Source organism: Triticum urartu, chromosome 2 (genome assembly GCF_003073215.2).
Source record: "Triticum urartu cultivar G1812 chromosome 2, Tu2.1, whole genome shotgun sequence".
Lineage (NCBI taxonomy): Eukaryota > Viridiplantae > Streptophyta > Magnoliopsida > Poales > Poaceae > Triticum > Triticum urartu.
In genome coordinates, this window is record NC_053023.1 from 590,410,272 (window position 1) to 590,423,127 (window position 12,856).

The 12,856-nt window shown below is 47.5% G+C and overlaps 1 protein-coding gene across 1 annotated transcript; it reads right to left on the minus strand.

The window, feature by feature from the left end:
* Positions 1-1,574: 1,574 nt before the first annotated feature.
* LOC125538977 (E3 ubiquitin-protein ligase WAV3-like) lies at positions 1,575-6,597 on the minus strand. The gene is made up of 2 exons (XM_048702309.1): positions 6,095-6,597; positions 1,575-3,732 (listed from the first exon to the last, which is right to left on the minus strand). Exons 1-2 carry the CDS (start codon positions 6,314-6,316, stop codon positions 1,864-1,866), a joined length of 2,091 nt encoding a protein of 696 aa, XP_048558266.1. The 5' UTR covers positions 6,317-6,597; the 3' UTR covers positions 1,575-1,863.
* Between the last annotated feature and the right edge of the window lie 6,259 nt (positions 6,598-12,856).

Below are 12,856 nucleotides of genomic sequence, written 5' to 3' on the forward strand. Positions count from 1 at the left end.
GTCTTTAGATGTTCCTTGAAGTTTTGTTAGGGATTGTGTCCTGCTCAGACGACGGCGGCTTTCTGAAAATCGAATAAGGTTCTCCCCTCCAAGTCCTCGTTCCGGTGGTGCGTCTAGCATCGTCGGGGGGCGTGTGGAGGGTGTGTCTCCGGTGGATCTGTCCTTGGTGAATTTGCTTGGATCTTGTCAAAGTTCGCGTACATACGTGTGTCTTCAGGTTGGATCCTTCAGCGGCGGTTGTTGTCCTGGTGCGCTAGCCCTATGGAGTCTTAGCACGGCGACTTCTCGACTATCTACTACAATAAGGTTTGCCCGGCTCCATCAAGGGAGGGCGATGACGGCTGAGGAGTCCTGGATTAAGGGGTCCTCGGGTGTCCGGGTTATTCGGTATGGGCCGGACTGATGGACCGTGAAGATACAAGCAGAAGACTTTCCCTCGTATCCGGATAGGACTCCCCTATGCGCGGATGGCAAGATTGGTGTCCGGATATGTTATTTTCTTTTCCCACAAACCAACGTTGTACAACCCTAGGCCCCTCCGGTGTGTATATAAATCGAAGGGTTTAGTCCGTAGAGGCTATCAGAATTCTCATAGGCTAGACATTTAGGGTTTAGCCATTACGATCTTGAGGTAGATCAACTCTTGTAACCCCTATACTTATCAAATATAATTAAGCAGGACGTAGGGTTTTACCTCCATTAAAAGGGTCTGAACCTGGGTAAACATTGTGTCCCACTTGTCCCTTGTTACCTTCGATCCTCAAATGCATAGTTCGGGACCCTTTACCCGAGATCAGCCGGTTTTGACACTGACATTAGTGTTTTCATTGAGAGTTCCACTATGTCGTCAACAGAAGGATTGATGGCTCGATTTGTCGTCGGGGACCATGCTGTTTCCGGAGAAACCTTTCTTCCTGGTCAGCTTCTTTGTGTTTGATGGCTACGCGTGCCAATTCAACTAGTCACCTCGAGCAGGTCGATAGCTACGCCCCTGGGCAGGGCCTTGTGTCCCATGTGGGTCGATCCGTCTCCCGTGTTCTACTCTTCCTCGTAGGAGACCGCAGCTTCACTTCATCGGTCTTGTCGCCGGTGGTCATGAAGGCGGCGGATGGAGGACGACAAGGACTTCGACGCTGGACGCTGCCGTAGGATAGGTTTAGGGTCGGGTCAGAACGTTTTTTTTCTTCTAAATGTTCAAAATCTAACGAAAATCCGCCATGTTTGCATGATTGTATGATTGTCATCCGGTACATATGAAATCCGCCGTGTTTGTACGATTTTCATTCGGTTTGTTGCCAAAGTGTTTGAAATGTATGCGGACACCGTTGTATGGCGGCCTCCCGCATCATTGTCCGCAGACTGATCCTCTCTCCACGGATAAATGTGGGAGGAAATTTGCGGGTGGTCATTGGAGATGCCCTCATGCATCATCCGTAGGAGATGATATGCACTCAGATTGCAAGGGAAAAGAAACATTCCAATAGCATACCGTAGCAATATGCCAGCACGTTTCTAGAATGCAGTGCATAAAGCACGCTGACTCCAAATAAGCAAATAGGCAGAAGAATTTAGGATTCAAGGAAAACGATTTAGGATACCAGACTATTTACAATTCCAGCCTCATTTCCCAAATATTATTCCTGACAGAACAAGGTAATACATACTGATATCCCAGAATGTACCCGGCATTCATTACCCAGCTCAATCCCTTCGGTATAAACCCACCACGACAGTCTCAACTAAACAAATAAGCAGAAGAATCAACAGGTACTACGTCCAGCAATCAAGGAAACAACTATGAAAGCTAAGGCGACATCCTTCGCCATCGTCAGCGCATTTGGCTGCCAAGACGAAACGGTTCAACTACCTCGCCGACGGCCTGGGTGGCCGGGCTTGTGGCTGCTGGCCCGGCGGCGAAGGGATGTGGCTCTGGGAATGCTGTAACATCTGAACCATGGATGGCGTCTGATAGGAGTGAACAATGGTGCTGCTCTCTGTCGAGTCCCCGCGTGTCGTCGCTCGCTGCCAGGAGTGCGAGCTCAGTCCAGATAGCATGTATGCCCTCCCTGAAGCTTCATAGAGCTGGCGACTCGCCATCCTCTCCTGCATCTCCCTCAGCTCTGCGTCAAGGGCCAAGGAAAGACGGTCCCCGCTCCTGCTTGCAAAAGACTCTGATAGTCTCCTCCTGCAGTCCTCCAGAATTGTCACAGCCTCGGCAAGAGCACCCCTCTCAGCAGCAGCCCTCGCAGATTCGATAGAATCAGCGGCCTGTATGCGGTTCCTCTCACGGTCAACCTCAATGGATACATGTTCAGATATGGCGGATGTCGGCCTGTTGATCTTCACCTCATCTACTTGAAGCTTGATGGTCTCATTAGTTAGATCCCTGTAAGAACAAGCAACCTTTAACAGTGAGGTCTGTTCGCGACACTGTGGGATGTTCACCGACAGCAAAATGTCCCTCTCCTCATCAGCATACAGATGACCAATATCAACTGAACAGCTCCGCCCATCCCTTGCCATCATGCTTGGGTAGCTACCAGATTTGATGGAACAGAGTTGAACACCAGGATGAACACATTCCATGTTGAGTCGCATCTCCTGTACGACAACACTAAGAAGCCCACCAATGCATTGAGCAAACGCATCCTGCATCACGCCTTCATCTTCGATAAAGGAAAATGTGCCACCAGAAGCTTCAGCAATTGAATGCAGGGAGTCTGAATCATGGTCTGCTCCAAATCCAAAAGCATGAATAGGCAGCATACGCCGTGTATCATCCAGAATAGACTGTGGGACAAGTGTGCTATAATCTTTCGGGCCCCCTCGAACATTTGAGCTAAGGTTGTATGTATCTTGCCCGTCAGACAGAAGAATGATGCTGCACACTGAATTATTATAGCTGCGATCCTCAATCACCTTTGTAGCTTTCTTAAGTGCTTCAGCAATGTTTGTGCCACCACCAGCACCAAGCGAGTTAATAGCCTGCAAAGCCTGCTGCCTGCCATAATGCGACATGCGCTGAAGGTGGAACAGCCTTCGGGCAGAAGATGAGAAAGCAATTACAGAAAGGCGATCAGATGGACCAAGGTGTTGAATCACAAAGCCCATTGCCCGCTTTAGCAGTGCCAGCTTGGTGCCTGCCATACTGCCACTAATATCAATCACTGTGACAAGATCAACAGGAGCACGTCCGCTTGGGGATCTAACTGAGCTTTCATTGACCAATCTGCCTGTGACCTGGTCTGAGCTAGCACTGGGAGCTTTCAGGTGGATCAGGACAGAAAATCCAGCTTGAGATGATGACTGTGGAATGGATGAGAATTCTGGATATGTACTGATTTCTGCAGTCTTCTTAGACCGAGAATTAAGACTGTCAGTAGCTTCTGTCTGCTGTAAAGGTTCATCGTCATTGAAGTCTGTTGGCTCAGAAGTATGTAAGCGACGAACTCCTCGCTGACGGTTTGGAACTTGATGGAGAAGAGCCACATAGGCATCTTGTTGTGGCAATTGGACTCCATTAATTCCACGTCTTCCATCAGGAATGTTGGAAGAGAGTGAGCGATTCAAGGGTATCTCTTTCCACTTTGCCCGGCAGACTGGGCAGACATGATTCCCATGTTTCACATTGGATGAAATGCAGTGAAAATGGAACTTATGAGAGCATTCTGCAGTGAACAAGGCTTGACCATGGCCTGATCTCATAGAGTCAAAGCATATTGCACATTTCCTCTGTTCAAGTACAAAAAAAAATAGAGATCAATATAATTCCATCAAAATCTACCCAAAAATAAATAAATGAACAGCTTCTTGGATGGCACATATATATGTTGTTCTGCAAATGGTCTAAGCTACATTGTAAACTCATTAACTCAAAGGATATCCTACACAACAATGCAAACTGCAGGCTGTGCTCCTGATCAAATTAGAAGAAACAAAATACATAAACCTTACTAAAGACATGACATTACATCGTAAGTACTTAAATTTCTGTTGTAAAGAGTTCAGTTTTCTTTTATGAAAAGTCGGCGAGCATGCACAACAAAATGTCAGCTCAATGTGGTAGACAGGAAAAGATCGGGAGCTAGACAGGAAAAGAATTGAATTTAGGGTTATTGTGGATGGGCCTTTGGCTAGTTGAGTATGAGCTAGACACACAGTTACATAAACAGAAATTGCGGAACTGTTTCTGTTTCCAGCAGAAACAGCTATTCCGACTACGTATCTTTTTCCGGGGCAAAGTTTCCGCTTAAGCTGGGAATTTTTCTGTTTAAGTTTCCGGAAAATGCTCACCGTTTCCATTTTTGCATGGAAAGGACAAACATTCAGTTCCATTTTGACCCTGCCAACGCTAGCCTACGAAAGGACATTTTTCCTGTGTCTGGGTCTGGTACCACCTTACATACACGATAAAAAGAGAAGACAATGGCACAACTCTATCAAACCACAAATCAAACTCCATTATAAGAACAGGGTAACCAACATCAAGTCTAGCACTTTGTTTTTGATTGGTCCATCACCATCGAGAAAATATAAATGGTTGTGTCAACTATTATACAAAGATAAAGAGGTTAAGTGTTTCACAGAGATAAAGAGGCTAACTGTTTCATGAATTTGCCAAACCAACTACTACGAGCATACGGAGGTAAATGTTTGTGTCAACTTTTACAAACAAAACCAGGTTAACTATTTCATGAATTTGCCGAAACGAAAGTACAAACCAAGTACACCCTTTGAACAGGGACCAACCGCCTACCACCAAACTTTCAAAGCAAAGAAAAAATCCGGTCTTATCCCCACATGTTGTTATACTGAAGCAATTGACCATTCACTTTGTATATATTATCACCACCATAAGTTTCAACCCCCTATATTTAACTTCAATGGTTTTGCAAATGGTAAAAGCTACCTTCACATGCAAAGTAAACCCACCAACTCGAAGGACGTAACCTACAAGAATGTAATACACAACAAAAGAACCAAAACAAAACTAGGTGCAGGCTGTGCTGCGGTCGGTCCAACTTATAAAAAAGAACACACAGAAAACATAAATGTTATTACATCCATCAGAAGTAATTCACTTCCTGTTCAACAAAAGTTTATTTGTTACATGGAAAAGCGCACAACAAAATGTCAAATAAAGAGGCGCAATCCTCGTGAGGTCGCTTGCTGAATTGTCATAGTACGTATGGTCAAACCACGCATGCAGTTGCAGTTGCAGTTGGCAGTCAAAGCACATTCACCACAGAAAAATAAATGATATACCATAAACAAGAAACAATTTCATGAATTTGCATCGCTGGTGCCAAGTTGGAGCGTTTGCCATAAATACAGAAAGCTGGTGGTAGGAGGAAAAAGTCGGGGATTTGCTCCACGTGACGGCGCCACGGGCGGGTGATGAGCAAAGGAAGCAAAGCTTTTCGCGGTCCTTTTCAGGGGAGGGGGCAAGTGGAATTCATTAATAGTGGGATGCAATAGGAAAGTGGGCCCACGTCGTACGCAATTATGAATATCCAATGCAAAGTCAAATCTGGATTAGCTTAAAAAGATATGGCGCTGAGCAGATCACGGCTGGCGCAACACTGTATTGGAAGTTTGCTACTACTACTATCTGCTGCCGGGGCAAAGAAGTGAATGGTCCAAAGCCACAACAATACTCCCACTAGTACACAGCAATACTAGTAGTACAGGATTGAAAACAGGGACATGTATGATTCGGAAGGGGCGCACGAAACAAAGCAGCGGCGGCGATCACGAGGACGATGGCTACGCTCGGGATCGGCTGCAGTCTACAGGGGTGGTAATCCACAGAAGTATCTTCTTCCAGGAGCGCTGAACTTGTGAAACGCTTTGAAAAGCAACAAAGTCTAAAATATCTTAAGCATGCAGAAAATCGGTCGTCTACTGGTAATAAATCTTAGGCAGGTCAGGAGAACCCGAAATTCGCGCGGACGGATACGCATCTCGCTATAAACCGGCATTTCAAATCTAATTCAGTAAACGCAGGGCTCCCGATTTTATTTGATTTTGTTTTATTTTGCGTTAGAAACGCAAGGTATTATTACTCGGAAAGCGCAAACGGAAACTGCCTCACCTTGGAGGAGGACCTGCTCCCGGACTTGGACCTCCGCAACGCGCCGCCGCCGCCAGCCGCCGGCTCCTCGGGCGCCGACCCCACCGTCACGGCCGCCTCGCCCCGACACCCGCCGGCGCCCGACGCCGCCGGCCTCCCATCGCCGCCGTCGCCCTCGGCGGGGGCGAGCACGCAGAGACGGAGGGCCAGCGCCCGCTTGGCCTTCCTCCACGCGCTCTCCATCGGCCCGCCTTGCGCCGCGATCCCGATTCCCAGGCCCGAACCAACCCGGCTCTCCCCGCTCGTCTGGCTCTTATACCGCCGCTATGCGGCCAGGAGGGCTGCGGCTGTGGTGGAATTGGAGGGGAGGCGGCACGACATTAGTGACTGGAGGTGGAGCGTTTGGGTGCGGCTTCTTCCCTTGTGTCCTCTGGCCTGGTTTGACCCGCGGGAGGGAGGGGAGGAGAGGAGAGGAGAGGAGAAACGTGCAAGGGATGCCAAGGGAGGGAGGCGGGGCACAGGTCAGCGTGCGGGTTTAAATCCAGTGACGGGTGACGACGGGAACGGGGGTTTGGCTCCTTTCCGGCGTTTCTTTTTTTTTTTTACAGCAGGCAATCAAGTCGCCGGGAGAGGCGGCGGTGAGGAGGGAGGGAGCGCCCTGGTTGGAGCTGGAGGTCACAAGATATCGGGGGGCGGTGCAATGAATTCTGGGTCGCCCCTGCCAGCGGAGCGGTTGAACGGGGACGGTAGTATATTTAAATATGGATTTTCGTTACATTTTAAAGTTTCTTAGTATTTGAATATTTTAAAGTTTGTTCAGATATTTGACTAGCAAAACGTTAATGGGTGTCAACAAAAAATACGCTGTTGAATTCGTATTTGAATGACTTTTACAATGATGTTGTTTTGGTACCTACAACTTATATTTTAACAGTTAAAATCATGGTCGAAATATGATGGGGGACTAGCGAACCAGGAATCAGGAATATTTTACAAACTATAAGGCTCTAAAGGAATTTTCTGTACAAGAATCATATCCTATACAATTTATACAAAATTCCTCCGAACTGAAGGAGGCCTTAACTAAGCAACTTCGTATTGTTACTCCGCATGTTCCTATTATATATGATGCACTCATATTGCAAGGTCCAACTTTGACCATCAATCTGACTAACAAAATGTTTGTTACTGTATGTCACAAAAATTATACTAATTAATGAATAATTAATATATTACTGATGCTAATAATGGTCAAAGTTCAATCGCAGAAAACGAGGAGATAAGGACGACGAGAATAAATTATTTTCAACCAACAGCTGGATCCATTTGTAAGCACGAATTATGGCAATAGATATGATATGGATTGGTACAACCCCCTTCTGTCCAAACTCATACCCACAGAAATCATCTATACCCACCCACTTCAATACCTGTGGGCACAAATTGACACAAATGCCCCTACCCAATGGATATCCGGTGTGTATAATATATCGCATTACCATATACAAAAGTAGAGAAATTAATCACGTAGGACATATGAAAAGTAGCAGGCCGGTGGGCTACAACTGGTTTCGGGAATCATGGGTTTTTGGTTTTTGGTAGGATCGTAGTGGTTTGATGTTAACTCCACATGTCATATGATTTTGTTTTTCATATATTAACTCTTTTTGGGTATCCATTGGGTTACCCACATACACAATTTCATACCGATGCCCTAGCCATATTTTGCGGGTATGGATACCATTACTGGGTACAAATTAAAGTCTCATCCCATGCCCATTGTATTCGGGCAAGTACCCACGGGTACCCATACCAATGGGCAAAACTGCCACCCCTAGACGACTATATGAAATTTTGTCAATAATTGATGAGCCATATCAGATACAACCATGGTAGATAAGGATTTGAGTTGTCCGCCTAGTCGACCGCCATGTCATCCTAATAAAATGGACCCACCGTGTTAGTTCGGGGAAATAATGAATTAGATAGATGCGGCATGAGACCAAAAAAGGGACAATATGGCTACACAAGATCACCCCCTGAGAATAAAGTGTGAAATTTACTCCTTTTGTAAAAAGATTGTCTACGTATAAGACGTAGGACCATCTTGATAACAATATGTCCATGATTTCTTCATGCTCTATCATCTTCTTCTTGAGACGAAGGAGGGAGTCAAAAAGAAAAAAGAAAAAGAAAGGAGATAAGACAATGAAAAAACTGTGCAACAGAGATGTAGAAGGGCCCCAAATGATAAAGACGATGTTCATAATAATCTTCAATTAGGAGATGTGATAGAAAAGGAAGAGATATAAGAGAAGGCGTGGAAAGCACATGAATGGCAATAGTATTGGTGTCATTGGAGATTCTTTAAGGCCCTGCTTGGGATGGGCGTAAATTTCTGCACATGTTTTTATTTTACAGGCGTAAACTATCATCCACATCTCATTTTCCACCTGGAAACAAAACGACGCGTCCAATGCGTATCCTTATCTAGCTGAATACGAGCGAAAACAGTAATCCAAGCGGGCCTAAGTGGTTCCATGTACTTTACGTAAAACCCATGTGTGTAAGCTTACTTTTTTTCTCCTTTTAAAATGACATAAATTGTCCTATTGGTGGAAAGTCTAGCATAAAAAGGAACCGATAGATTCACGCAAATGTTTTATCATTGTGCATTAGAAGGAAACAACAAGATTTTTTTTGAGGCTAACTGGCAGGTGTTCTGCCTTTTCATTAAGATTAGGAGTGAACAAAAATTGTTACAAGAAGTGCGGGGGCATGGAAGGAAGAGGGTCCAGTAGCCTTAGGCTCTGGCTGTACATCCAGAATGGCTACGTTTCCTGACTATGGGAGAACAACAAGGATAGGTCATCGGAGGTCAGGCGTGAGACAGCGGCAGCCAAGCTAGAGGACTGCCGAAAGATCCTTCTGTTGCGTTCGTTCCAGACATGCCATGCATGGTAGGCAGCGGCAGCAGCAGCGTGTTTGCTCATGGAGGAGAAGTGGAACCACCATTCTTCAGTTCCCTGGAAGGGAGGCATTGGTAGCAGATGTAGCGTTGGAATGGCAGTTCCAAGAAGGTGCCACACCTCCTTGCTGTACGAGCAATGGGTAGTAAGGTGCAGTGCCATCTCAGGCTGTTGATCACATAGCACACAGGTCGCCGCTTGCGTACCACCTCTGACGCGAAGTCTATCAACAGTGGGAAGCCTGTTCAGCATCAACATCCAGGCAAAAAATTTCACCTTGGTCTCCATTCTCATTGACCATACCTTTGCAAGCGCCGGCTGGGCAATGGTACCAAAGAACTGTGCATTATAGGCTATTTTTGCACTGTAGACACCATTAGTCGTCCAATTCCAGCAGATGGAGTCCTCAATGTTAGATAAAGTGATATGCTGGATGAGGCCCCAGAGGTTGATGAATTCATGAAGGGCGTCAGGCGAGTTTAGGCGCTGGAGCCCTTTCATCCACCGGCCATCAATCAATGTTGCAGCAACCGTTGCACATTTACGTGCAGCCAGCGGAAAGAGGCTGGGCGCAATATCTTTTGGTGCAGAGCCATTCAGCCACCGGTTGGACCAGAAAGATGTTGTTGCTCCGTTGCCAAGGGTGACAGTGGTAGATGCGTTAAACAACTGGTAATCAGTAGGGCTGCATGGTGTGTTGGATCCAATCCATGGCCTGGAGGACCTTTCCCAGGCAAACCACAACCATCTGATCCTAAGGGTTCTGCTGAAGAGATCCAGATTCTTGATGCCCAGCCCTCCACAGTTCTTTGGGGAGCACACTTGTCTCCAATTGACAGCACAATTTCCACCAGTTGCATCTTCATCTCCTTTCCATAGGAACCCTCTCCTAATCTTGTCAATTCTCTTGATGAGCCACTTTGGAGGAGGGAAGATAGTGAAGAAATAAGTGGTCAAAGAGGTGAGAACAGAGTTGATGAGAGTTAGCCTGCCCGCCTTGTTGAGGAGCTTCCCTTTCCATCTTGCGAGCCGAGCAATAATCTTGTCAATGAGAGCTTGGAAATCGGCACGTCTCGGGTTGCGCAGCCCAAGAGGAAGGCCCAGGTATTTGCACGGGAAGCAGCATGTTTCTCCTTCGAAATCAGCCAACAGGTAAGCAGTTTCATCAGATTCACAATTGATGGGGAAGGCAGATGACTTGCTGAAGTTGGTGTGCAGCCCGGAGATCTGTCCAAAAATGGCCAAAATGGATAGAAGCGATGCCACCTCCTCTTTTACAGGGTTGATGAAGAGAGCTGCATCGTCGGCATATAAGCTGATGCGAAGCTTGGCCGAGCGGAGGGCTATCGGGCTAAGAATATTGGCATCAGAGGCTTTGGAGAGGATCGCTTGTAGAGGTTCGATGGCCAGCAGGAACAGGAAAGGAGATAGCGGATCGCCTTGTCGCGGCCCACGCCTATGGTAGAAGGGGGGTCCAGGGGTTCCGTTGAGCATCACACGGGAGGAAGTCGACGCCAAGGACAGAGCGATGAGGTCTCTAAATCTCTGACCAAAGCCAAACTGGGCAAGGGCATCCAGAAGATAGCTCCAGCGGACAGAGTCAAACGCTTTCGCAATGTCAAGCTTGATGAAGATGGCCTTCTTTTTACTTCGGTGGAGATTTTTGATCAGGTTTTGGACGTAGAGGAAATTGTCTTGAATGCTGCGGTTCTTCAGGAAAGCACTTTGACTGTGGGAGATGAGGTGTTGCATCTCGGGAGCTAATCTTGTTGCCAGCATCTTGCCAAGTAGCTTAGCCACACTATGTGTCAGGCTGATGGGGCGATAATCAGATGGACGCAAGGCATTGTCTTTCTTCGGGATGAGGGCAATGTAGGCTGTGTTCAGCAGATTCCAGAAGTTTGCATTGATAGCAGAGAGTTGGTTAAGTGCAGCCAGGAGGTCCACTTTGATTGTGTTCCAGCAAACCTTGTAAAAAAGACCAATAAAACCATCAGGCCCCGGTGCTTTCTCTGAGGGGGAGTCTTTGATTGCCTTGAGCAACTCGTCCTGATCAAAAGGAGCATCAAGGTGACTTAAATTTGTCCGGGGCAGCTGCAAATAATCCCAGTTCACCGTTTGGGCAGGGGCATCATCGTGGGGGCCAAGGATCCGAGAGAAGTGATTCAACAGAGCCGTCGCCTTGTCATCTTTATCAGAAATTACTGTTCCATTCATGTGGAGGAAGGGGATGTGGTTTTTTCGCCGACGACCATTTGCCCGCAAGTGAAAGAGTCTGGTGTTGGCGTCACTGTCCCTTATCCAGACCAGTCGAGATCGTTGGCGCCATTTGATGCGTTCAATTGCCGCGAAGACGAGCAGCCGAGACTTGAGAAGTCGTCGTAGCTCAAACTCCTGTGGTGACAGGTTACGACTTTCCTGGGCAATATCAAGCTGCGGTATAACCTTAGAGGCGATGGCAGATTGGAGCTTTCGTCGGCGAATAGTCAACTTGCTCCAGCACTTAAGAGCCTTGGCCACCCTTGTCAGTTTAATATGAAGACGCCGAACTGGGTTAGCAGAGAGAACCGGCTTGTTCCAGGCTTCGGAAACAATCTCTTGGAAGCCTGCTGCCTTAAGCCACCAAGCCTCAAAGTGGAAGCCAGAGAACTTTTGATTGCTAAAGTTCTTCAGGATGAGTGGGCAATGATCAGAGATTTCAGTGGAGCCGGCTAGAAGCTGACATCTAGGAGAGAGTTCCTCCCATTTCTTAGAGAAGAGCACCTTGTCGATCTTGGTGTGTGTTGAATGAAGCCGCTCGTTGGACCAGGTGAAACGTCGACCAATGAGGGGGAGCTCCTTGAGGTTCAGATTATCTATGGCAGCCCGGAACCGTCTCAGCATCGCAAGGTTGACGTTGCCATTGCTCTTCTCATCCATTCTGCTAATGAGGTTGAAATCGCCCATGATCAGCCACTCCTGTTTACACATGGGCTGCAGCGCACGCATTTCGTTGAGGAAAAGAATCTTGCCAGCATCTTCTTGGGGGCCATAGACGCCAGTTAAAGACCAAACAGCATTGGAGGCGAGTTCAGTAACAAGCACACTGACGGAATAAGCTCCAACAAGCAGAGGTTGTGGGGTGATGGTGTAGTGGTCAGAGGATGCCGCAATGAGTACACCACCTCGGGTGCCAAGTGTCGGCAGATATGCAAAGTTGTTGACAAAGCTAGCACCCAGAGTTTCAGAGACAGTAGCGTTGGAGATATTGGACAACTTGGTTTCCTGCAGGCATACAAGATTGCATCTATGATTCGAGACCATATCTCGCACAACTGATCTTCTAGCCGGGTTGTTCAAGCCCCTGATGTTCCAACTTAGACATGATCCATTCATGGTGGAAACTGAACACAACTAGGTGGAGAAACACTGACAAAGAACAGGGTAGCAGAGGGGGGATACACCGAAAACGGGTACAGAGTTGGTGTTGTAGCAGTCATGGAGCTGTCTTGGGTCGGCCCAACCATCGCCACTGCAGGGGCTAGTATCCTAGGTGGCCACCGTCACAGCAGTCCCCGCTGCTGGCGGCGCAGCCGGCAGTGTCGTCTTCGCCCTCTTCGTCGCGGTGGCACCCCCCTTCCTTGTGGTAGACACCAGCGAGGTGACTGCGCTGATGAAGTAGGGGGGAGCGGGCGGCCGTAGGGCTCCTTGTAGCGCTGGATGTCAGCATCGGAGGCCGGCGAATCTGGCAGCAGCTGGCCGGATTTCTTGAGCAGGACAACATGAATCTTGTCGAGGGTGGCCATGCCATGCGTCGGCTTGGCCGCAAGGCGGC